We start from the raw sequence: 26,476 nt of genomic DNA on the forward strand, positions 1-26,476 counted from the left end.
AGGGTAACTAGGTTCGGTATTTGTCAATATAATTTTGATCTTTGTACTTGTCAAGAAAAAGATTTGTTATTTTTATAAATTATATGAATGAGTTTCTTGCCCATTCCATAGGTCTAGGAAAGTCAAAGAGTCGAAAGAAAATTGAAGAGCTCTTCTTGAGCCTATGTGTAATGTATATGGGTCAAACTGAATGTCTAGAACAACCCTCCAAGACAAGCACAATCCTTTGGATGAAGTTGGCCAGCAAATGAACTAAATAAAAGTCATGTCGGCTTGCAAATAGAGACATATCTGTTCACACTGACAGGTCGGCTAAATATGGGGACAAAACCACTATATATACCCAGCTAGGGTATCCGCAAAACAAAGACACAGAATTCGGACTTGTCTGAGATTTTCGGGTCTGTCACAGGGTAAAAATTCGGATGGGTATAGGAGGTGCAGGATCTCAGATGGCACAACTTCGGATGGGTGCAGGAAGGTTCTCGGATGCCTCTGCAATTTCGTAGGCAATTACAGTGAGGAAAATTGTAGTCTAATACTCCTCAGTGATGGAAATCTCAGCATACCTGCAATCATAATCTCGGTACAAGGATAACAATCATTATCTCAGTAAAGTAGTAGTAATGAAGGTCTCAATAATGGTCACAGTCTTGGCCTACTAACACAGTGAAGCAACCTCACTATCTCGGCATGTGTGAAGAGAAAGATTTTGAAGTGACACTCTGTCTCAGTCCAGAAGCAATCATAACAGATGTAATAATGATCTCAGTATAACTACAATCAAGACCTTAATAGAGAATATCACTGTCTTGGTGAATCTAAGTGCAACTCTACTATATATCTCAGATCTCTTTGTTGTGGAGAAGATCTCAATGAGGACACAACAATAATGAAGATCTCCGTGGTAGTGCAACAAGGTGAAACAGTAATGGTGGTAGAGATGATCTCAGTGTGCAGCAATGATCTCAGTCAAGATGGATCAATGATGAAGCAACAGTGATGATGATCTCAACATTGACAAAGAAGAGGATTTTTGTCTTTGTCTCGGAGTGCCATGATAGGTCAAGAGTCATGGTCTTGGTATTCGTCAATTGGAATCTTTCTATAAGAAGAATTTTGTGCAGGTTTTCCTCTCCAAGAGGGAGAGATTTTGGCCCTAGCAGAAAGCCAACATCTTGTGTTCTTGTCTCTTGTATTTTGGTAACTGTTTGATGAAGTAATAAATACACACACTAATGATATCAAGAGAAGATTGTAAGCAAAAGTTAAAATACCTCACAAATAGTTATCATGCTAAGAAGATTCACATTAACTACATTTGCCCTAGATTCTTCAACATGGTATCGAATCTAAGGTGCTGAAATCAAATGAAGGGCAGCAAAAGAGACATACAAGGATCTGTCTTCAAGGACATGAAAGCATGTTGAAAGGATTAAAGGAGCAAGTATACAACAAGTAGGTCTACAACAGTCATGGAGTATCAACTTTAGTAATTACAGTCATGCACTCAACTCATGCTCAGTTTGATGGAGTATATCAATGATCCTCACTTCTTGATCACTGAACTTTCTCCATGCCATAAAATATAGTCTCAGGTATATATATATATATATATATATATATATATATATATATATATATATATATATATATGCAGAAGTAATCCAAGGAATACTTCTCACAATCCATGATTACATCACTGTCTCAGTATAGTTATTACATCAAGGCAGTTTCGGTGATGAGATAGTCTATCTATACAGTACCACCCACAGTTTAGTTATGTTATTCATTGACAAGTTTGGGCTCTCAATACATTGCCTCTCTACACAATGCACATAGACATCACTGTGCAATATCAATATACTTGTCACAGTCTCGAATTCTGTCTATGATTATGATCTCAATAGCATGGTGCTCGGATCAGAACATAGTATCACTAACATGTCAACAATATGTTGAAGTCAAAAGTACCTTAAAAATGAATTGGGAAGGTCGTGAAGCAGTCTCGGTGATGTCAAGACCACTAATGTCATGGTGCTAGAAGGTCTCCAAGGAAGTCGTGATGAAAGGATACAAATGATGGGCAACTCAAGCAAAAGAAGCATCAAGGTGAAGATATCCTCTTCACAAACCAAGTATCTTTCAATTTTATAATCAGATTTGGTTAAATGATTTCATGATTGCAAGGGGATTTATAAATCGGTTAGATAATTGAAAGTCCTTGCATAGAATAAGGAGGATTGTCATAATCCTCATAGAAAAGAGAAATCATTGATATCTATGAAAAGGTCTATGAAGGTCAAGCATTGTTTGAATCCATCAAGAGATTCATAGGATTCATATGATATCACTCAAAATTCCTCTCATACCTAAATAGCAGAAGAGGAGACATAAAGAGAGATATATGAAATGCTAGATATACTCTCGAAAATTAAAGTAAAGAAGGTCACTTAGACCTACACAATAGTAAAGGTATCAAAGAATGAAGGAATAACTTCATGAAGATCTAGGAAAGATGATAAGAAGGTAGTCATCATTGATGAGCAAGGTAACAAATATCAATGAACAAAGAAGGTTACCTCACCCGACAATTTGTGGTCTCTATGCTAGATAGAGAAAGACAAGTTGCAGTCTATAGTATTAAAGGATAAAATAATTCAACCATGTGAAGAAAGGAAAGAGGGAGTATCAAATCTCTCCTATGAGTAAGATAGTATCCCTCACAAAAGGATCCTATCATAAGCTCCTATATCTTGTGTTATAAGATATGACAATGATAATAAGATGCATCATGGCATCATGAAAGCATTAGAAGCAAGAGCTTGTGACATCACCATGGGAATCATGAAGGACAAAAAGGACAAAATCCATGGCAGTCAAACATGAAGGATATAGCTCTTGGGAATCTCATTGAACATTAAAGGAAAGAAAGATGTCATCTAGGACAAGGCTCATCATACATCAAGAAACATCTGCTAGATGGGGATATGCAAGATCCTCAAGGTTCTCTGATGGAATCCTCATTGGAGGGTTCACTAATCTAGAGAGGAAGCAAGTGTTTCATCAGGAACTCCAACTTATGGAATTCATGGGATAATGGTGTGATGACATGAAGCAGATCAAGGGATTGAAGATCTCTTCAATCAAGGAAGCTGCTGGAAGAAGCCTAGATGACCTAAAGGTAAAATGAGGTATGTATGCTTGTATTTAATATTATAATGTCATGTCATATGGTTGCAGGTAACAATGGATCATTACTTCTATCTTGAGAAGCATGATCAAGAGAAAAAGGATCTTCTCCTCTGAAAGAATGCAGGAAGGCATAAGTCACACTAGATGAAATCAACATAATATGTCCTCATATGAAGTATGAGGTAGTTGACTAAGAAACTTTGATTAAAAGCTCCGGGAAATGGAATGTGTAAGGAAGGAAGAGATCATGAGATATGCAACCATGATGAAGGCAATCAACATCCAAAAGACCAAGAAGATTTGACTAGGAAATCTCCCAGAAAGATATAAAGACTCTGATGAAAGTCTGAAAAAGATGAAGACCCTTGACAATGGATATCTTTGGGAGATATGTCAATAAGTGTGCAAGATGCTGATACCTACAAGAAGATGTCATGATGAAGAGCCATCTCGTAAGGTATGATTTAATTTAATATGATGTTTTGATTTCTTGAATAATATCTAGATGAGTTCATGTAGGGCTACTAGAACAAGACTTGTAAGTACAAGTACAACCAACATTCATGCGATGGATGGAAACTCCTGAAAGAAGCATGGAGAGAAAAAAAGTAGCCATATGAAGAAAGTTCCAGATGTATGCCAAGAAGGCCACTTTCCATGAAGAAAGGAATGGCATGACGAAATAAGAAGGAAACTGATCGATGGTTGTTGCCCTAAAAGGAAGAAGCTCAACCAAATTTCATGACATCAAGGAGAGAAGTTGATCAAGCAGCTGAAGAACCCATGAAGAAGAACCTGCTGATGTATAAAAAAAGAGTCCCTTGCTAAGAGGGAGCTCTGACAGGTCCCTGATCAAGAGGGAGTTTGAATTAGATCACCCCTGATTACAAAGGAGTGACAATTGCGTTTTTTACATTTCATGTGTCATGCACTAGACCAGGACTAACAACCGTAAGTCTAGATGAAGGCCATGAATGCAACTGTAGACACATGATAGACACAACATTCTTGTCTTCACTTGGGAAGAAAGAATGGGAGGATTGGGTAATCATCTGGCATCCGATACTCTTTGAGGATGTGTAGGGCATCCAAGATAAGAGTAGGCAAGAGGACCGATATTCTTTGAGGGTTGGGAACCCAAGATAAGAATAGTCCTAGAAGGTCATACTTAGTGAACACCTGGGTGGGTATGTACCTTGAGAAACAATGATGAAGGTGTCTATCAATCATTGGTCTCCATTGTAGCTCAAGGTCTCATGGAGAGATGGAGTTGTTAGTCAAGGCCTTGCACTCTGACAATGCTGATTGATATGATGCTATACAGATGGGATTACCAATCCGATTCTTCTTATGAGAAATTCTTCAGATTGAGAATAACCAAGTACCATTGTAAATACCTCCCTAGTTAAGAGGGAGTGTTGAAGAAAAGGGTAACTAGGTTCGATATTTGTCAATGTAATTTTGATCTTTGTACTTGTCAAGAAAAAGAATTATTATTTTTATAAATTATATGAATGAGTTTCTTGCTCATTCCATAGGTCTAGGAAAGTCAAAGAGTCAAAAGAAAATTGAAGAGCTCTTCTTGAGCCTATGTGTAATGTATATGGGTCAAACCGAATGTCTAGAACAACCCTCCAAGACAAGCACAATCCTCTGGATGAAGTCGGCCAACAAATGAACTAAATAAAAGTCATGTCGGCTTGCAAATAGAGACACATCTATTCACACTGACAGGTCAGCTAAATATGGGGACGAAACCACTATATATACCCAGCTAGGGTATCCACAAAACAAAGACACAGAACTCAGACTTGTCTAAGATTTTCAGGTTTGTCACAGGGTAAAAAATTCAGATGGGTACAAGAGGTGCAGGATCTCGGATGGCACAACTTCGGATGGGTGCATGAAGGTTCTCAAATGCCTTTGCAATTTCGTAGGCAAATATAGTGAGGAAAATTGTAGTCTAATACTCAGTGATGGCAATCTCAACATACCTGCAATCATAATCTCGGTACAAGGATAACAATCATTATCTCAGTAAAGCAGTAGTAATGAAGGTCTCAATAATGGTCATAGTCTTGGCCTACTAACACAGTGAAGCAACCTCACTATCTTGGCATGTGTGAAGAGAAAGATCCTGAAGTGACACTCTGTCTCAATCTAGAAGCAGTCATAACAGATTTAATAATGATCTCAATATAACTACAATCAAGACCTTAATAGAGAATATCACTGTCTCGGTGAATCTAAGTGTAGCTCTACTATATATCTCAAATCTCTTTGTTGTGGAGAAGATCTCGGTGAGGACACAATAGTAATGAAGATCTCCGTGGTAGTGCAGCAAGGTGCAACAGTAATGGTGGTAGAGATGATCTCAGTGTGCAACAATGATCTCAATCAAGATGGATCAATGATGAAGTAGCAGTGATGATGATCTCAGCAGTGACAAAGAAGAGGATTGTTGTCTTGGTCTTGGAGTGGCATGATAGGTCAAGAGTCATGGTCTTGGTATTCGTCAATTGGAATCTCTATAAGAAGAATTTTGTGCAGGTTTTCCTCTCCAAGAGGGAGAGGTTTTGGCCCTGGCAGAAAGCCAACATCTTGTGTTCTTGTCTCTTGTATTTTGGTAACTGTTTGATGAAGTAAGAAATACACGCACTAATGATATCAAGAGAAGATTGTAAGCAAAAGTTAAAATACCTCACAAATAGTTATCATGCTAAGAAGAATCACATTAACTACATTTGCCCTAGATTCTTCAACATGAATCATGTAAAAAGAATTAATATTGAGTAAAATAAGTTATTTGTCACCTCCACACCAAGTCGGTCTCAAACATGGTAATTCGACCTCACCAAAAGCCGATATATTGGAGCAGTTCGATTCATTTGAAAGACACACTCTCACTCACAAGTTCAATATCCAAGAGAAGGAGCAGAAAAAGTGCAAAGTTGTAGAAGAAGGAGAAGAATTTTTGGAAGGTCTAATTTCTGGAACATCTCTCTCACATGTGTGAATTTTCTAGGTTACGTCTGGAAGATTGAAGTTTCTGCTGGGTCGAAGATTTTGCTGGGCTAACTGTTGGGTCGAAGATTTTGTTGGGCTACTGTTGGGTCGAAGTTCTGCTAGATCAAAGTTATGTTGCTGTTGCAAGTTGTTGTTGCTAGGTCGAAGTTATTGCTGAAAGGGTTATCATCCACAGAAGGAAGAAAGGGCTGACTTGGTGTGGAGGAAGTTTGTGTCTAGGTCAAGAGTCTTGGATTATCTTGTGAAACTATTAAGGAAGAGTTGTTGACTGGGTTTTCCCCTAGATAGGGGTTTTTCCCTAGCTGTCCACCTACATCTGGTGTCTGTGATCTTTGTGTTATTGTTTTGGTAATTGCTTGATGAACTAAGATAAAAGAAGAACATAAGAAAACATAAGATTATCACAAGTAATTACCAACATAAAGAAAATCTTTCTGCCTTTTCGATTTTCTATCAGGTTGGAGCAGTCAAGGCCATGATCCATGATCAGGATCTGCCTATGTTCTTGTGGGCAGAGGCATGTAATATGGTTGTTTACTTGCAGAACACGAGTCCTCACAGAGCAATGGAGGACATGACTCTTGAGGAGTCTTTTATCGGATTGAAACCAGAGGTGAGTCATTTGTGCATCATCTGTAGTCCAGTGTATATGTCCACATTCCTTTAGAGAAGAGGACTAAATTTGATCCATCATCAAAGTGGTATTTTTGTTGGATATTGAGAGGCTTCAGAGGCTTATAGGGTCTATGTTCTAAGATAGAGGAAGATAGTGGTCAAGACTCAAGAGGGATGTCATATTTGAGGAGGGTAGGACCTTTAAAAGGTCGCATGCGACAAATCCAGTAGTGGCAGAGGATTGGGAGCAAGATGCTTCGAAGGTTAACCAATGACCAACAACACCAACAGTGGGGGCACAACCTCCATATCAGGAAGAGGAGCTAGATGTTCCTTTGAGCTCTACTAGGAGGAGGTAGAGATGGGCCGAGCAGATCCTGAGGGATGCAGAGGAGCATTTAGAGGCTTCTAGTAGGACGTTTAGGGAGAGTAGATCACCTACCAAATTTTCCAATTAGTTGGGCTTGATTAACAATGTAAGTGAGTTTGAGCCTTCTACTTATGAGGAGGCAACGTATGAGCAGGTTTGGAAGGATGCCATGATGGAAGAGTATAGTTCCATCATGAGCAATGATGTGTGGGAGATAGTACCGAGGCTTGAGGGAAGTCAATGGTCACTTCTTGATGGATCTATAAGATCAATCATGTAGCAGATGACTATATCAATAAATACAAAGTGAGGCTCGTGGCAAGAGGGCTTGTTGGTGGCATTGACTGTTGAGCTCCTCTTTCGTGACCCTAGTAAAAATGTACACTTCAGTCAATAAAAATCATTGATTGGGATTTTAAGCTTTTTCTATCCTATTTTAATGCTTAGAGGGTGATCTTGATGAGGAGGATCCCAATATAGGGATTGATTTTGATTTTATGTAACTATTTGTTGTAGCATGATTTTCTTTGGATTTCAGAGGTCATTTACAACCTCTCTATTGATCTATTTTGATTCACAGATGAATTGCACTCGGTGATATTTTGGTTATATGCACCCTTGCTATATACATGAGAAATTTTGCATATTTTTATATAATAATTTGGATTCATGTGGGATGCAAATGAATTATATATGTTCTTTCCAAAAGTTGAATATTTTATATTTTTTGGTCGACCAATCTTTTGGTCTAGTTCCAATAACATTGATGAGGATGCTGATAACATTGCAATGATTCATCTCATGATATACATTTAGTTTTTTTTATATGATATTATATCATTCTATTAATTCTTATGACTCGGGACAAATATCATATTTCAACAGTGATATTTGATGTATCAGTTGACATCTTATATATCGATCTATTCATGTAGCAATGTGTTTGTTTGATGTTGATGTTGTTTTAGAAGTTAAAAAATTGAAAAACATGATTATTTTTGTATTTTTTAAAGTTTCCCGATAATTTCCGATATTTTCCTCGATATTGCTGATAATTTAAATTTTGGACCCTTGGTGATAAATTGCTGATAACAATAAATGTACATATGAGTACATTATTTATGTAGCTCAATGAACAAATTGTATCCAATTTTTGTCGTATATCATTTGTCCATATCAATGCTTCTTAGAGACTATCTTTCACATATTGATAAAGTAACATCACATTATTAAGCAGTTCAAGCGAAAAAAATGTCTATGTTTGATTTTCCTACCTAGTAAATAAATTCTCACCTAGTTGTGACTTTGCTGCTTCTTTCTCTTCATTATCAAAATAATCTTGATTCTGAGACTAGAACTCATCAAAGAGGGATGCAATTCTAGCAAACAACAGTTTTGGCATTTGTATGATTTTGATCTAAGTCACTGTGTTTAACAAGTAAAATCCTCAATGCTCGAAGTTCACGAACTTAAATGCATGTCAAATTTATTTGTTTCAGTTCGCCAAACATCAAGGCAAATTCGAACTCGAACCGGAGCCTTTGTCGCCTGGAAAATCGAGCTTGAGACTGACTTTCTCTCTCTCTGAAAATTTGGGCTTCACCCACACTGACTGCCTCAAAACTCAGGCCAATCAACCTTCATTAAATGCTCAAATCTCCTAGAAATCCGCACTACCTGTCTTCTCTGTTTTGTCCCAAAATTCGCACTGACTGCTACAAGAGTGGCCTTGAGATTTGTGCAGAATGCTGCCTAGAAATGCGTGCAGCCTGTAGCTTCTCTCATCCATGAAAATCCCTCAACCAGACCTCTGTTAATACCTCAAACTATGTGCAAAAATGCCCTGGCTGCCTCCTCGATTTTCATGCGCCTTCCTTGGGCTTGAACTCGGCCTCCTAGGAACTCATGCCTGTTGTAGCAAGTGTTCTCAGCTGTAACTCTTCTCCTTCAGCAGTTTTCCTCTTCTCCTTGCTCCCTCTCTTCTCCAAAATGCTCATGTGAAGAATGAATGAGCTCAATAGCCTTTTCTCCCTTTTTGTCTCTCATTAGATAGAACCCTAACCCTATTGATCAAGGGCTGAGATTAGATCTCAGCCCATGAGATCAATGGTGGAGATCATTTCCCTCACTTGACCCCCTTTCTCATGTGGTCCCCCTCATTTAATGAACTCCCTAGTCACTTTAATGTTTTGTACCTTGTACCTTTTTCTCCACATAAAGTTAACTTAAAAATAGAAAGTAACTTTAATATTAAAAGGTACTTTAGTACTTTTTCTCATAAAGTCACTTTAAGACATAAAGTGACATTAATATAAAGTACCTACTACATGTATCACATCAAGTGACTTTTTCACCATGACTTTAATATAACCCATAAAATCACATGCCAAAAAGGTAATGAAAGTGTCTTCCTAGGAAAAAAGGCTAATGCACAAGGAAACACCTCCTTGGTACACTTATTATTTTTAATACAAAAGCCATTGATACAACAGTTCTTTGGATCGATAGTTTTTTGAATGAAGGGACTTTTTAAATAAAGTATGTTTTTTCTTTTGTCTATATTGTCCAGTAGAGTAAAAAATGTGGTCACGAGGTTGAATATTTTGATATTCATTTGTCTTTTTACAGGGGCTCCTTTGAGGAACCATAGCATGCATATGGCCTCACCCTATATCCCAGTCAGTCCTTACCATCCTATTCAAAAGTAGTCTTGTGCCTTGCTGGTCAACCATGGACTACCGGAAAATGTGGTTATTCTAAAAATTTAGTTAACCCTTACTAATGCTGTACACTGCTCCTACTGCTCAAGATAACATTTCTGATATCTTCTTTCAGAACTTCTTGTTTACCTTTTAATATTTCATGTGAAACATCTTTTTCATCTGTATTGCAGGGGTGTTACAAGCTTAATATCTATGGTTACTTAGTTGCAGAGTGCCTTAAGGATAATTCTGTAACAAGACCGCAGATGATCCATTTAGTTCCTTTTAGTTTAGTCGTCAATGCAGTGAAACTGATTTTTTGAACATGATATGGGGCTTATTCTAACTTGTATGTGATGTAAGCTAGGTTGATTTTTCATGCTGGCTAGAACTAATTCCTTCTTATGGTGCAGATCAGGATGATCCTCTGAAAACTACTGATCAGACGAGGCCTCTTGGTCTTATTGTAAGTTTGTTTCTTCTATTTCTCAAGTATATGTATACATATTGTTCCTATTTCATATATAACCAGAGGCAATGGTGACTATAATATGCTTGGATATAAGGATTTTAGGTTGAAATGCTTGCTTTGAACGTTTGGACTACCTTGCATTTAAGAATACTTGTAATTATGTTGTTGCTATTAAACATGCCGCAATTTGAGGCAACCATTACCAAAAATTTAATTGTTTATATTTGGAGTCCTCACCACTAGAATCAGATTTATAAAATTTTAGGAGACCAAGCTGCTTATAATTGCTTGACCTATGAAATGTTTTGCGCAGTCTACTTGATTTACATTTTCATAACAAAATTGTTTAGATTGGTTCTTATACTTCCAGTCCCACTCTAGAGAACTGAAGCAACAGTTTTAAGGCCAACTGAAGATGTCCATCCTGTTCACTGAAACATCTGAATATGAAAGTAAATTCTTATTGGATTAAAGGACTTTACTTATACAGGCAAAATTTAATTCTGTTATCTGAACATTATCTGTCAATTTAGATCCAATTGCATGCTGTCATTATTATTATTGTATTATATTCAGGTCTTGTATGAGAGTCTGAGAGTAATTTGTATTTTACACTTTGTGCCATCTCTTTGTTCCCTCTGAAGGTGAGTGTCCATGATGGAGGAGGTTATCAGACTGTACGGGCTTCTTCTCCATGTTTCATGCTTCTTTTGGGGCATTGCCTTCTTCATCTCCCCTGACTCTGCTTCTAGCTTTGATGCACTTTGTGATGCTTCCATGCTTAGCTCAGATGGGTAGCTGTTTTGTTCTGTTTGGTCATCATAATATTATGTTTGACATTGGCATTGATTTTTATTGATTCTGGTTACTACTTTTTTGTCTGTAGCTATTTTTCTTTTAGTAGATTAGTGGTAGGAGTTTCTTTTCCACGACCACAATGTACTTACATTGGATTGTACTTATGCATCCCACGGACTTACTCTTGTGGTGATTTGTTGGATGTTAATAAATTTATCTTATCTTGTTGGGGCATGGAAATGGGTCAAACTAGTTAATGATTCAATTCACCTTCTGTCTGATATTAGAATAGTTTTGAAATAGAATCTGTTTCTAACTGCTAGTTTACCAACCTCTTTCTGGGAGCAAAAAGCAGGCCACCTTACAGGGCAAAGGTGGGGAAATTCAGTTCTCTGAAGAAAACTAATGTCTCTATTATAGGTTAGGAAATGCCAGATTTGTATAAGGAACTGTCGGAGCCTTTCTTGGGAGCCACATGGATGTGTCTTTTGCTGTGGTTGAATGCTAAGGTCAATTATCTTCCACTTTGCATTTGGAAGGCTGGGTTGTTTATCTAGTTCATACATAATTATTGTTGTTGGCATGTGATGTCTTCCTTTTTTTACTTCTACAGTTGATTTTCATCATCGTATTGGCAATGTCCAGTGGTGTTAGTAGGGTTTTCTAGAATCTAAGCTTAAGGGTTTTCTAGAATCAAATTTGGAGGAGAGGGAGGGGATTCACCAGCGCAGTAGCCTGTAGGAGATCAAAATTTTTCCTTGGGTCAATTCCCGGGAAATTGATGCCCTAGGTGACCTAATGGGGCTAGACCTAGGGAAAAAGGGGAAAAGGGTAAAAAGAGGGTTAAAATGATCACCCTTTTTGAGGGATCAGTGCCTAATTCACTTGGGGATATGGAGTCAAGGATGATGATGAGTAAGAACTTGGTTTCTTGATCAAGGAGGCCCGGAAAGTCAGCTTCATCCAATGTTGAGAGATAGAAATGAAAAGTTAACTTCAAGCATTTATACTTCAAAGCAAATGATGCAAGCTTATCAAGACAAATAATCTCTAGGACATTTTGTTCACATAACATTGGCCCATACATTACATTAGCTAAAACATGCTTAATTCCACATTTCAAAACTAGCCCTAATTTTAGCAGTATGCAACAACAAGAATAACATCAAAATTTACTTACAACGTTATAGAATATATCCAACCAACATTTCCTTTGCAAGACAAAGCTCCAAGAAAAAAATAGCCCAAATCCATATGTCAAAATTCATCCATCTCCAAAAAATATCCACCAAGGAAAAATGCGAAGTTCCCTATGATTAGAGAGATCTCAAGTCAAGTGATGATCCAATGGAATGTATCTAACACAGTGTTGTAGGAAATGCCCCCCCCGAATCAAAATCCCGAAACGCTGAAAAATACGGTTCCTGCCATTTAAGAACCATACGACCCGATCCATGTTTTGGTTTTTCCAAAACGAGTTTCATACAATGGATCGGCCCTACGATCCACGACATTTCCGGGTTGGATCTGTACGGATCGCGATCGCTTCATCGGGCAAGTGGGTGTTTCCACCGCGCGGGCCACAAAGTGGCGCTTTTTTTATTTTATTTTTATTTTTCTTAGTTGGGGGTGGGTCCACCTTGGGTTAGGGTGAGGAGTGAAGGGATTAAAGACCCTTTCATCTCTCATTTTCTCACTTTTATTTTATGAGAGCTTGGAGAAGAGAGGAGAAAGAGAGGAGAGCTTGGAGGAGTGAAGGAGGAGGAGCTAGGAGAAGGAGGAGGAGCTTGGAGTAAAGAAGGGCTTCCATCTACAAGAGCTAAAGAGGTAAGTGCAAACCCCAAACTCCCTCATTTTTTTGTCATTGTTTTTTGTATTTTTCTCCTCCCTCTCCTACTCTTTCCCATTCTTTCTACTTGCTCATTTAATTGCAAGTTGTCCACCACCTATATCCATATTCCAAGATAATGTTCTTTTGGCTTCTATGTATCATTCCACTTTTGGTTTTAATGATGGCAAGAGGGAGTAGGAATAGAAGGGAAGAAGAACAAGAGGATAGTGGTCCCCCTATGAGTGACCCAATGTATGATGAGGAGGAAGGGTTTGAAGAGGAAGGGGATGAACTTGAAGGGAATACTGAAACACTAGAGGGGAAAGCTGCATTAACACCCTTGTGGAACTATGTGACCAAAATTGAAGGGGGAAAGGGTGGTGAAAGCTACAAATTTTTGTGCCCTCATGGTTGTCATGGAGGAAAACCATTTAGTGGTTCATATACTGGTGTGAGGAGGCATCTTGTGGGGTGATGGTCAATGTTGATAAAAAGGGTGTTGTGGGGATACAAATTTGCCCAAACATTTCAGCTGAACAAAGAAAAAAATACATCCAAATAGAGGAGGTTGCACCAAAAAAGAAAGAAACAGAAAACTCATTATGAATCAAGTGCAACCTCTAGATTTGGTAGCTCATCTCCTCATGGTACTTCTACAAGCTTTGGAGGTAAAAGAACAATAGGGGATTTCTTGAATGTTGCTGGAAGGGATGATTTGGATGGAAAGATAGTCTGATTTATTTGTGCTTGCGGTGTACCATTCAATGTGCTTTGCTTTCCCTATTGCCATGAAATGGTAAGGGCCATCAATGAAGCCCCAAAAGGATACAAGTCCCCCAACTATGAGAAAGCTAGAACAATGTTATTAGAAAGAGAAAAAGCAAAGGTTCAAAGAGCTTTGACACATTTTACAAATGAGTGGGTAGATTGTGGGGTATCCATTGTATCAGATGGGTGGACGAATATTAGAAACCAACATTTGATAAATGTTCTTGGTGTTTCTGCTAGTGGTGCAATATTTATTACATGTCATGACTCCTTGATCAGTGCATCTTCCCAAAACATTACAGATCTCCTATTGCAATCAATCAGAGATGTTGGTCCGAATAATGTGGTTCAAGTGATCACAAATAGTGCAACAAATTGTATGGTAGTAGGAAAAGTTATTGAGCGTACTCATCGACACATCTTTTGGTCTCGGTGCCTGGTTCACACATTGAACCTTTTGATGCATAAAAAATGTGGGTGCATTAATGAGATTTATAGGAGAGGGAAGCAACTCATTAAGTTTATCACAGGGCATACAAGGGTAAACTACTTCTATGGCACTTACTCCAAGTTGTAGTTGCTTAAACTTGCAAAAACAAGATTTTCCAGTTATTACCTCACCTTTAGGCGGCTAGTGAAGGCGAGACAAGCTTTAACTAATATGGTGACTGCTGAATCATGGGAGGAAATTAACACTGATAGAGATGGTGATAATGTAGCCAAGGACACTATTCTTGACATGTACTTTTGGTCACAGGTTAAATATGTTTTGCAACTCACCAAATCAATTTATTACATGATCAAGTTTGGAGATTTAGATCGACCAATAATTGGGGAGGTGTATGAGGAAATGGATAGCATGTTGGGGTAGATTAAAGACATTGTTGAGCCTAGAGATATCACGTTGTACGATTATATTTGTGCAGAGATGGAAAACCGATGGGAAATGCTAAATGTTCCGTTGCATGCATTAGCATATGTTTTGACACCTGAATACTATCATCCATCATGGCTTTCAACACCAACACCTGGGGGGAGCAGGAGAAAACCACACCAAGATCAAGATGTTCACAAAAAATATATGATTGCATTGAGTAAATTAGTCCCTGATGAGGAGGCTACCATGGTACGGAGACAGTTGAGCAACTATACACTTAGCACTGGTCCATTTGGGAGAATACATGCAATTAGAGATCGAGAGCAATGTTGCACGAAGCGGGAGTGAAGCGGAAGCGTTTTTTGGAAGCGGGGACGCCGAAGCGTCATTTTCCAAAAATCTAGGAAGCGAAGCGTCCGCGGAAGCGTCTGCTATATATATATATATTTTTTATATTTTTTTGCATTTATACTCAAAACAAACATCCCAAATACCAAATTAATTGTAGAAGACATGAAAACATGCATATTTTTGCATAAATCAAGATAGATATAACATCCATTGTACATTAATGATCTAGAATCTAGATTCTTCTCCTCTTGTCTAGCCTTTGCCTCTACCTCGATTGTCTAGGGATATTAGTCAACATTGCCCAATTTTGATCAAACTACCTAATTCAAGACTTAAAATATGGTAGAAAAAGCTTAACATGTTTGATCGATGATTTTGACTTGATTGAAAGGTAATTTTTTGCTAAGGGCGTGCCGCGTGACAAAGGAGTTCAACAATTAACACCACCAACACCAGGGTACATATAGGGCTTGGTGCTCTTGATTAAATGCTAATCGCATACCTTCATACTTGATATAATCTAATGAAATGCCACAATCCCATTGATCCTGAATACCTGAAAACTGTTAAGTCTGTTGAATTTTGAATAGGATATGAAATTCTATTTTCTCCATATGAAGTCCAATGAGGCTGGAACCACTCTCAAACATTCTGAGTCATTTCATGGTAATGTTAAAAATTTAAGTAAAATGATGAAAATGAAAATAAAGGAGAATGTCACTTTTACTTTAAGAATTTAACATTACCATGAGGGAGCATCTGCTATATTTATATTTTTTTTTGCTTTCATTTGTCACCCTAACCCAAGGTGGACCCACCCCCAACAAGCAAACTCACCTAAAATTTAAAAAAAAATTGAAAAAAAAAACGATTTTCTAAATGCTTTTCTGGAAGCGTACGGAAGCGTCTGGGAAGCGTCTGGGAAGCGCCGTACGAAGCGCGCTTCGGCGCTTCGGAAGCGCTAGCGCTTCCAAATTTCCAGGAAGCGGCTAAAAAATCCGGAAGCGCGCTTCCGACCAAGCTTCCTAGGCGCTTCCGTACGGGACGCGCTTCGGGGCTTGGAACCGGGGGGGGGGGGCGCTTCGTGCAACACTGATCGAGAGGCTTTTTCTTCTCTTGAGTGGTGGAACATGCATGGAGGTGCTACTCCACTTCTACAGACTTTGGCATTGCGGGTGCTATCACAGGTGGTAAACACTTCTTCTGCAGAGAGGTGTTGGAGCTCTTATTATTTCATCCACAGTGTTAAAAGGAACAGGTTGAGTTTAGACTGGGCAAAGAGCTTGGTTTATGTTCATTACAACTTGCGATTGTTGTCCCATTACTGTGATGATGCAAAGACTAATAAAGACCTTAAGGTTTGGGACAGGAATCCAGAGGAGCCCAATTTGGAGGATGGAGTGTTGCAGTTAGAGCAATTAGAGGATGCTCTTATCCAGGTATGTCATCGTGGTATGAATTTTGCTTATAAAGCATTTCTCTAATTCCTATTTTTATTTTTTTTGTTAACTAGTGGCTTTTTTAGGTACGAATTTTTTGAGCGATTCCAGGATGATGATGTTCGAGTTGAGATGCCAGCCCCATTTGGTCCCTTGGTTCCCACGTTCCATGGTTCAACACCAACAACAGAGGCTTCGTCTTCATCAGTTTCAATACCACTCCCACAACTTCCATAGGAACCTTCTTCATTGCCACCACGTGGAGGCCCACTGCCATGTTCTCTTCATGGTGGAAGGAGGAGAGATCAGTAGATATATTCACAATTTACTACTTTTTTCATAGATTAATCATTAAACTTGCAAACTTGGTGTGAACTTGAACCTTTTTGTCTTGGCGGTGACCAAGTGACCTATTTTGTAAACATTATTAATTGAATTTTAGACATGATAAATGTTGTCGGTTGCTCACTTGCTAGATAATATGCTCTATGTTTTATGTTTTATAATATGCTTAAAAATTTGATGTATGTTTGTAATTGCTAGAATATAGATGGTTGATGCTCGAATAATTAATCATTGATGTACAATGGAATCATGGTTGCCATATTTGTCTTGATTTATGTAAAAATATGCATGTTTTCATGTCTTCTACAACTAATTTGGTATTTGGGATGTTTGTTTTGAATATAAATGCAATATATATATATATATATATATATATATATATATATATATAGTACATGCTTCCGAGATGCTTCGCTTCCTAGATTTTTGGAAAATGACACTTCCGCGTCCTCGCTTCCAAAAGACGTCCCCATTTCGTCCCCACTTCGTGCAACATTGAGATTCTAACATCAATATATAGCCTCCTAAGGAGTTCGAATTAGCTTATAGGCCTACATTAGCCCCTAATGATAAAATAATGTGCAAATAAAACCCCTATTGGTGACAAGCCCACCAAACTAGCTCACAAGTGTAAAAATAAGCCTCACAAGGGGCCAAATAATAATATGTACATGTCGTGGGGCCCTCCAAAGGCCTAATAATGTCCTGAAGTGCCATATTGAGGAATAAATTCCTCGGAATATGATGGACAAGGGAGTGGCCCCTTGTTCTCCAAGTAGTAGACCTATGGTGCTCCCAGTGGGTTTGAGGGCACATAAATGACCCCATGGGTCTCCATATGAATCAGAGATGCTTGTAGATCCTCTGCAAGGGTCCGAGTGGTGGAATGAATGCTGTCATGACATCGTACAAGTCCTGGGACACTTGCCAAGAGTGTGGGGCTTCTGTGGGGGCCCATGGGGCATAATGAACCAAGCATATCACCATCATCCCAAAAGTGGATAGGGAGGCTGACCATATGTTGACCCAAAATGGGATAGGGAGGCTGGCCCTATGTGAACCCAGGTGGGAGAAATGATGAATGGGGTATAGTGAGTGGAAAGGGAATAATATATGTGAGTAAAGGAGCAGGATCATGCATCCAAAGTCAGGGTTTCCCAAGTAGTACCACCCTAGAACTAAATGGTCAATAAAGGAGATCCCTCGGGACTAAGATCCAAGGGTAGCAACCAAAAGAGATCAAGGGGAAAAGAGCACAAACTAAGCCCACCCTTTCTACCAAATCCCCCCATCAATCGATACCCAGAAGTGTCCATGATAAGTAAACCCAATACTCAATTACCAAATGACAAGATATACCTTTAGATTTGGGAGGTCCACCTTCAAACATACGAACAATACAGGTGGGTGAGGGACCACATGGCTAGTTCAAGTGGCAGAGAAATGGCACAACAAGCTAGTAGGAGCTTGTAAGGAGCTGCCGACTGAGGTTCATCATGGAGAAAAATTCTCCAAGGATATCACCCACGAAGTGGTGGGTAACATCTGGCTCCAACTGGGATGTGATCTCTCGAAAAAGTGGATGAGGTTGCTCGAACGGGAGGTCACGAGAACTCCAACAATCTCTTGGTCACCGTAGACCTGTTATTTGCACATGTCAAAGATCAAAGCCATGGGGTAACATGTTTTTCACGGTGTCTTATGATCACCCATGCTTAATGTTAGCCCATAAACCAACAAGAAATAAAATATGGATTTTTTTTGTTTTTTTTGTTACCTATATGCAATCTAATCTATCATGAGAAACATCATATGCAGTTAGTTCTAATGCAAAAATCATCATGCAATGCATCCTACCCTAACATGCATGTGATAATGCTAATGCTAAGTGTAATCATAAAGCCAATGCAACCAACACATCATCATATCAATATACATATGCCTGCCAGTATGACTGCTCATGTAGCAAATCCCAAAGCGAATGCAAACCCAAACACATGGAGGATGCTGTGGGTAGGGGGTGGGAACATATGATGCCCACACATGGATGATTATGTGAGAAGAGGTGAGAAAAGGATGTGATCTAGTCCGTGAGATCTTCTCTTGCAACCAAAATATAGAGATGTCAACAACCAAGCTCATAAAATTTTGATGGATGGCAACCTCTGGCATATCACTTCCACCATTGTCCTTATTATTTATGTCATGGCTTATGGCCTTCATTGGGTTATGATTAGTGGGAAAGGGAGGTCAACAAGATGGAGGAACACAAGTAGGTTGCACATGATGATTACACTGGAGAGGGGAGACTATGGAGTGATCAAAACCTTGAGGGTGCGTCCAAGGAGGAAAAATATAATCGATGAAGGGATTTTCCTTGACACTATACTCAGGCGGGGGGAAGGGCTCACAGTTACTTGACATCATATGACTAGGGGTGAGGGAATCACTTGAAGACTCAAGATGATGATCAATAGGAAAAAGGGACAAAGAAATATTGCATTCAACGGGTTGTGCTTTCCCAAAATCATAATCTAAAGGCTCAAGTGATTTGAACATAGAATCATATTTAGGAGAAGTGGGAGCCTTATCAATTTGCTTAGTTAAAAGGAAAATTGATCACTTCCAATTGCCCCTCTTTACGTAAGGGAAAATGAAGATTCTCCTTCCCAAGGGTATCAATGGGTATATCATCATAAGTCATGCTGGAGGGGAAGGGAAAACCAATCTCATCCTCATCCTCCTTGTCAGTGTCGTAAATGGTCACAATCAAATTGAGGACCAACAATTTCCTATTTCTCCTTTTCAATGTAGAAATAATCTTCAATGTCATCTTTCAAGGGGCTAATGGGATCCTCTCTCTCAAGGTTTTCAAAAGAGGATTCATCGGGAGTAATATCCTTGAGCAAGGTAGGGTTGGTCTGAGTTTCACTTTCCAAGGACTCACCCTTCCGCACATGTGTCCTCAAAATCATGATTTTCATCAAGTGGACCCAAGGAGGACTCATCTTCTTGCTCATTGCCTAGACTCTCAATGTTTTGATGATGACCACCGAGAGATCCCATGAACAATAACATGAGGACATCTTGGTGGACAACCTTCTCTCTTGAAGCATGTGCATTAAATCTTTCTATGTGGTCAATTGCAGAGAATGAATCACCCTCCAACACGGGCATGCCACGTACCATCCTTCCCGCGACATGATTAGGATGTCTAAGGATGCTAGCAATGTCCAAATCGGGAAATTTACGAAAGAATGACAACCTATTTGAGGTATACATGAAACATATGTAGGAGTCGCCAAGGTGAAATTAAATATGCCTAGAAAAATGCTTGCTTCACCCAACAAGCATTGACTTTAAGGTTCAACGAAGAACTAGGATTTCGTTCTTCCAATGGAGTTTCCAGTAATGATATGTCACTATGTTGTATGGGGAACAAAACTCACGTTTCATGTCCTTGACAACGACGCCAGAAATGTTACCACTCAAACTAGCAGGGGGCCTAAAAGGGGTTCCTAAGAGGGCAATTTCTAGTTTAAGGGAAACGGTAGAGGCTTAGCCCACTGTCACCACAACTAAGTCTCCCTGCTCTTTACGAACTTTCACCGATGGGAGAAGACCCGGTAGTGTAGGGATCACTTGTAAAGTATATGTCAATGGCTAGGTGGAGAGTGACCCTGGAATCCCTTTCCCAAGGATGGAGTGAAGAATGGAACTTGCTTGCTCTTTAAGCAAGGGACTTGGTCCTCTAGGGGTAAGGGGTGAGGATTGGAGGGTTGAGGGAGAAGGAATAGGCTTATAGACGAGGTTGTCAATCCCTATAATGCTTGGGAAACTTGGACTCCCAAACGGTCCTTGACAAATAATCTTTATTGAGAAGTGGGACCACACGGGGCCAAGTGGACCCAATCCAGGTTTGGGACGAAAAGTAGCAACCAATGATGTTCCTATCCTGGACAAGGTAAAAGGAAAGGACCAAACAGGAATATTTACTTCAAAAGGTTGAATTGATCCTGTTGAGGTCTAGCCTTGGGGATGCCTAGGAAAAATTTGGTCCTAGAGCTAAGGCTTGGGATTCTCGGAGATTCCACCATTAGAATTGCCTCAGATTTGGAGGAGAGGAAGGGGATCCACCAGTGCAGTAACTCGTAGGAGATCAATTTTTTCCCGTGGGTCAATTCCCGGGAAATTGATGCCCTAGGTGACCTAATGGGGCTAGACCGAGGGAAAAAGGGGAAAGGGTAAAAAGAGGGTTAAAATGATCACCATTTTTGAGGGATCAGTGCCTAATTCACTTGGGGATGTGGAGTCAAGGATGATGATGAGTAAGAACTTGGTTTCTTGATCAAGGAGGCCTGGAAAATCAACTTCATCCAATGTTGAGAGAAAGAAAAGAAAAGTGACCTTCAAGCATTTATACTTCAAAGCAAATGATGCAAGCTTATCGAGACAAATAATCTCTAGGACATTTCATTCATATAACATTGGCCCATACATTAAATTAGCTAAAACATGCTTAATTCCACATTTCAATTATGTAGCAACTAGCTCTAATTTTAGCAGTATGCAGCAAGAATAATGACATCAAAATTTACTTACAACGTTATAGAATATATCCAACCAACATTTCATTTGTAAGTCAAAGCTCCAAGACAAAAAACAGCTCAAATCAATGCGTCAAAATCATCCATCTCCAAAAAACATCCACCAAGGAAAAATGCGAAGTTCTCTATGATTAGAGAGATCCCAAGTCAAGTGATGATCCAAATGAATGTATCTAACATCAATATATAGCCTCCTAAGGAGTTCGAATTAGCCTATGGGCCTACATTAGCCCCTAATGATAAAATAATGTGCAAATAAAACCCCTATCGGTGACAAGCCCACCAAATTAGCTCACAAGTGTATAAATAAGCCTCACAAGGGGCCAAATAATAATATGTGCATGTCGTGGGGCCCTCCAGAGGCCTAATAATGTCCTGAAGTTCCATACTGAGGAATAAATTCCTCGGAATATGATGGACAAGGGGGTGCTCCCTTGTTCTCCAAGTAATAGACTTGTGGTGCTCCTAGTGGGTCTGATATGAATGAATCAATGATGCCTGCAGATCCTTTGCAAGGGTCGAGTGGTGGAATGAATGCTGTCATGACATCGTACAAGTCCTGGGACACCTGCCAAGTGTGTGGGGCTCTTGTGGGGGCCTACTGGGCATAATGTACCAAGAATATCACTATCATCCCAAAAGTGGATTGCTAGTAGTCTCTGAGCATCAATGAAGGTCCGTGGAGTGATGTCCGTTGTTGTGGAGGCCAATGGCTCTCGATGCACACCCTATATGTGCCAATGTAGACATCTGGGGTTAGGATCCTGTATAGGGAGACCAAACCCAATTGGAAACCACCTGTAATCCTGCATACGATCCAATGCGTCCCCTAGGCTTCCAGGCTTCCAGTACAACCAATCATTAAAATAATCAGGTAAAAAAGTTTACAAATCATGAATAACAAAGTGGGCACTTCATAATGGCATGCCCTTCCATAGTGGGCTTTGGCATGTGCTAGTGTCTCCAAGTTCCAAAGGGGGTTAACCAAGTACCTTATTAGGTGGTTTCAGCCCTTAAATGGGATAGTATGTCCAAGGTACATCCCTCTAATGGGGGTAGCAAGTGATAAATAAGTGGAATGGAGTAGGGAATGAGAGGGGCAATCCTAGGGGCATAGGGGTAGCTAGATAAGGGGAAGCCCACACCTGGGTATATAATCTGTAGGAGGGAGAAATCATGGTACATGAGGTGCCCCGACCTTGATTTTTCCACCCTTCTTTATATGCCTTTTTCCTTTTATGAATTTTCTTTAATTAACTGCTCAGGGCTCAAAGGACAAGAGCATGATGTGTAAGATATAACAATGATTACACCTTTTAGGTAGGGCAGTTCATTGTCCTCCAGGGGTTGGGACAATCATGGGTTTTTGAATGATAAAGGAGGCTCATTTAGGGCCTATGGGACCAGGGTGATGACCATGGATTGGGGTAGAGCTCATGTATTGGCTTTTGCCCACATGCTAATTATTTTGTCCCGGCCATATTTTGCATTTTGTGGTACAATTTCCTGTTAAATGTGGCCAATTATGCTTTTTTTCTTTTTCTTTTAACTGCTTCAACCTCTGGGGCATCATTCTAGACCTGACCCAAGGTGGGGGTAAGGGGATAGGGAGGCTGGCCCTATGTGGACCCATAATGGAAATGTGGACCTAGGTGGGAGAAATGATGAATGGGGTATAGTGAGTGGAAAGGGAATAATATATGCGGGTAAATGAGCGGGACCACACACCCAAAGTCGGGGTTTCCCAAGTAGTACCACCTGAGAACCAAATGGTCAATAAAGGAGATCCCTCGAGACTAAGATCCAAGGGTAGAAACCAAAAGAGATCAAGGGGACAAGAGCACAAACTAAGCCCACCCTTTCCACCAAATCCCCCCATCAATCGATACCCAAAAGTATCCATGATAAGTAAACCCAATACTCAATCACCAAATGACAAGATATGCCTTTAAATTCGGGAGGCCCACCTTCAAACATACGATCAATATACGTGGGTGAGGGACCACATGGCTGGCTCAGGTGGTAGAGAAATTGCACAACGAGCTAGTAGGAGGCTGCAAGGGGCTGCTAGCTGCCGATTGAGGTTCATCATGGAGAAAAATTTCTCTTGGGGGATATTACCCACGAAGTGGTGGGTAACAAAGCCCTTCCATGTTGAAAAGTTTATAAAAATAGACAATTAAATTGTGAAATAAAAAGCTAAAATGAAACTCTAAAATGGAATTTTTGTTGATGTACTCTATCTTTAGATTTAATCAATTATTTGCAGATCCAATATCCCAAAAAATCTGCCCCCATAATTGAGCTTCAAACAACGAGTAAAGCTAATAACTATAATCAACTTCTTGTTGCTTTGAAATAGTATCTACAGGAAAATGCGAAGAAGAAAATAGAGGTTAGAGAAAACAATGTGCAAAAGACAAATCTAAAATATTTGAATAAACTTGTACTTCTAATTTTTAGTATTTTAAATATTGAGAAATAAATTAGGTTGAAAGGATAGATAGTCACAATAAAATTAAAATTGTTGATATTTCAAGGTCTTCTAATCTAATAATTACTTATTATGATTTCATAATTTAATCCTTCTATAAATATACATTCATCGTTAAGAAATTACACAGAATATCTCAACATATTAATAAAAATGACAATAGGATTATAAAGAGACGACCAAACACAAGAGACACACATATTTACCTTGGGAAAACCCACATGGGGGAAACCCAACAACCTATTTCTTAGAGAAATCATTCAATTCATTAGGAGATACAATCTGATCTTTCAGTCAAAAACAAAGTCAAACTGACCACAAACATATTCAGGTCAAACCTGGTCACCCATAGACAATATTAGCCTCCTTAAATCTTGGTCTCCTGAAATTTTGGCCCACTGCCTCAGAAATTTGGTCTGCCTCAGATAAGTAGCCTCAGAAATTTCAAGCAACTCTGTCACAGAAAATTTGGGCCTTCCTCAAAGATCTCGGTCTGTCTCGGGGAGAAATCGTTCTGTGCAGAAAAATTTCAGTCTGCTGCCTTAAATGAATTTTCACATGTGAATAGAAGATACAAAGTGATCCGAATTGCATCTCAAGTGATGAGGCCGAACGGGTATATATGGTGATTGGATGAACCCAAAGAGGTGTGTCTATAGGGTCAGGCCGACTTGATCATTAGAAGAGCTGACTTGATCTTTTTGAGCCAAAATTTTTATTTTTGAAAATTCAAATTTTCCCTCCTTTGAAGCTGACATGAAAATCACATTTATGTTTATCATTTATCATATACTTTTGAGGGCTAAATATGAATTATGAAGACCGACCATAGCTACAAAATTCAACAGAATTCTCTTAATTATTGATACTAGTATTAGTTATTGCTCTTAGTTTTATGACGTTACAAAATTATCCCATATGAATGCCTAAAAGGATCCTTTTTCGGATTGGCTTTTGTTGGGGGATCCTTCTTGGGAGGAATTTTGGGGATGGATTCTTTGAGAGGGGCTTTCTTAGGTGATGGATCTTCCTTAGGTGGTTCCTTAGGAGGTGAGGGGTCTTTGCCTTTTTCCTTTCAGGAATATTGGACCCCTTTGAATCTTCCTTGGCTATCAGAGTTGAGAATGGATTCTTCCTTTTCTTCTTTAAGGGTGACCTCACTAATGGGAGGATGTGTGTATGATCCCCCCAGCAAAATGTTGAAGATGTCAGATTCCACAAGGTTGGCTTGCTCATCAGTTTGTTCATCCTCACTTTCCTCCCTCTCACTTTCCTCATCCTCAGATGAAGAATCTGGCTCAACGGCATTAGTTGGAGCCAAAGTGTTTGGGATTTGAGAAGAGCTTGGCCTATCTTCTTCACTTTGCTTTTTGGGAAAAGGCTTTCCTTTAGGGATATAACTTGATTTTTGGGCCCTTTCTAAGGCGGTGATTTTGTTCATGATAACCCTGTCACGTGCATTGGCTTCTTTAGTGAAATTTTCCATCCTTTTGAGAATGGAAAGGAGAGTTTCCTCATGTTGATCTTTGGACTTCTCCTTCTTGATTTCAGCTTTAGCTCTAGGGTGGTCACTGATATCAATGTTTAAGATTCATATGTTTTCTTCAACTTCCATTGCCATTTCTTTAGCCTGGCCAAAGTGTAAGGTTTCGTATCCCTTAACACATAGGTGAGGTGGCCACCCATCGCCTTTATGAATTTATCAAAGACGTTGGCTTCAGATGGCTTCAAATGATCAGGTATATCTTTGACTACCCTATCAAACTTTTGAATGAACTCTCGCACATCCTCCCTTCCCTTAGTTATTGGTAGAATTTTTCAATGTTGAAGGTCCCTTGGGCATTGCATGACCACATCTTCATGAATAGGTCTTGAAATTCATCGGAGTCTTGTATGCATGTAGGGGGAAGGCTAAGGTACCAATATCTTGCTCGTATCTCAAGTGATAAGGAAAAAAACATCATGAACCTATCTTCATCAAAGATCATTCTGGGGGACATTTGCCAATAGAATTCTTCAGTAAAACCATGTCCAAGTAGCATCCCCTTTGAATTTGGGTAACCATCGGTTATATTTTTTAGGGAGTGGCTTGGAATCATTGCTCAATTTCAAAGGGGCAAAGATACTAACCAAGTGTCTTTCACTCTTGGTCATCTTGGGTTGATCTTTTTCGGGGTCAGTGCTTAAACTAGATGGCATCTTTGGAGATGGATCACTGACCTTCTCAAATTCAGGAAAAGAGCGGTTCCAACATGTGATGGAGTTCGCTCTCCCCTTTTTGCAGTAGCCCTAGTTAAACGAGGAATGTTGTCGCATTCAAGTAAAGTAGGGGATTAGACAATGAGTGGAGTCACCAGAGGAATGTTTTAGAAATGTCGTCAATGAATCAATTCCTCGATAATTCATTAGGGAGGTAGACCTGCTTCCTCCCCAGCAACGGCGCCAAAATGTTACTGCTCAAACTAGCAGGGGACCTAAAGGGGATCCCTAAAGGGCAAATGCTAGACCAAGGGCAACAAATGGAGACTTAGCCCAGTGTCACCTCAACTAAAGCTCCCTACTATTTACGGACTTTTACGATGGGA

General features: G+C 39.4%; 1 protein-coding gene across 3 annotated transcripts in view; it reads left to right on the forward strand.

The window, feature by feature from the left end:
• Window positions 1-26,476, forward strand: part of EMB2816 (Small nuclear ribonucleoprotein family protein) — a 331,892-nt gene that overhangs the window by 248,236 nt on the left and 57,180 nt on the right. For 2 of the 3 annotated variants that reach the window (XM_089416427.1, XM_089416426.1), the window contains exon 5: window positions 10,323-10,375. The exons of the other annotated variant lie outside the window; for it this stretch is intronic. In XM_089416427.1, the coding sequence (XP_089272553.1) occupies window positions 10,323-10,375 (53 nt within the window). The remainder of the gene's footprint in view (window positions 1-10,322; window positions 10,376-26,476) is intronic. 3 annotated transcript variants of the gene reach the window in all.

This window comes from Pinus tabuliformis, chromosome 3_2 (genome assembly GCF_031772625.1).
Source record: "Pinus tabuliformis cultivar Carrire ecotype Pingquan chromosome 3_2, CPIR1, whole genome shotgun sequence".
Lineage (NCBI taxonomy): Eukaryota > Viridiplantae > Streptophyta > Pinopsida > Pinales > Pinaceae > Pinus > Pinus tabuliformis.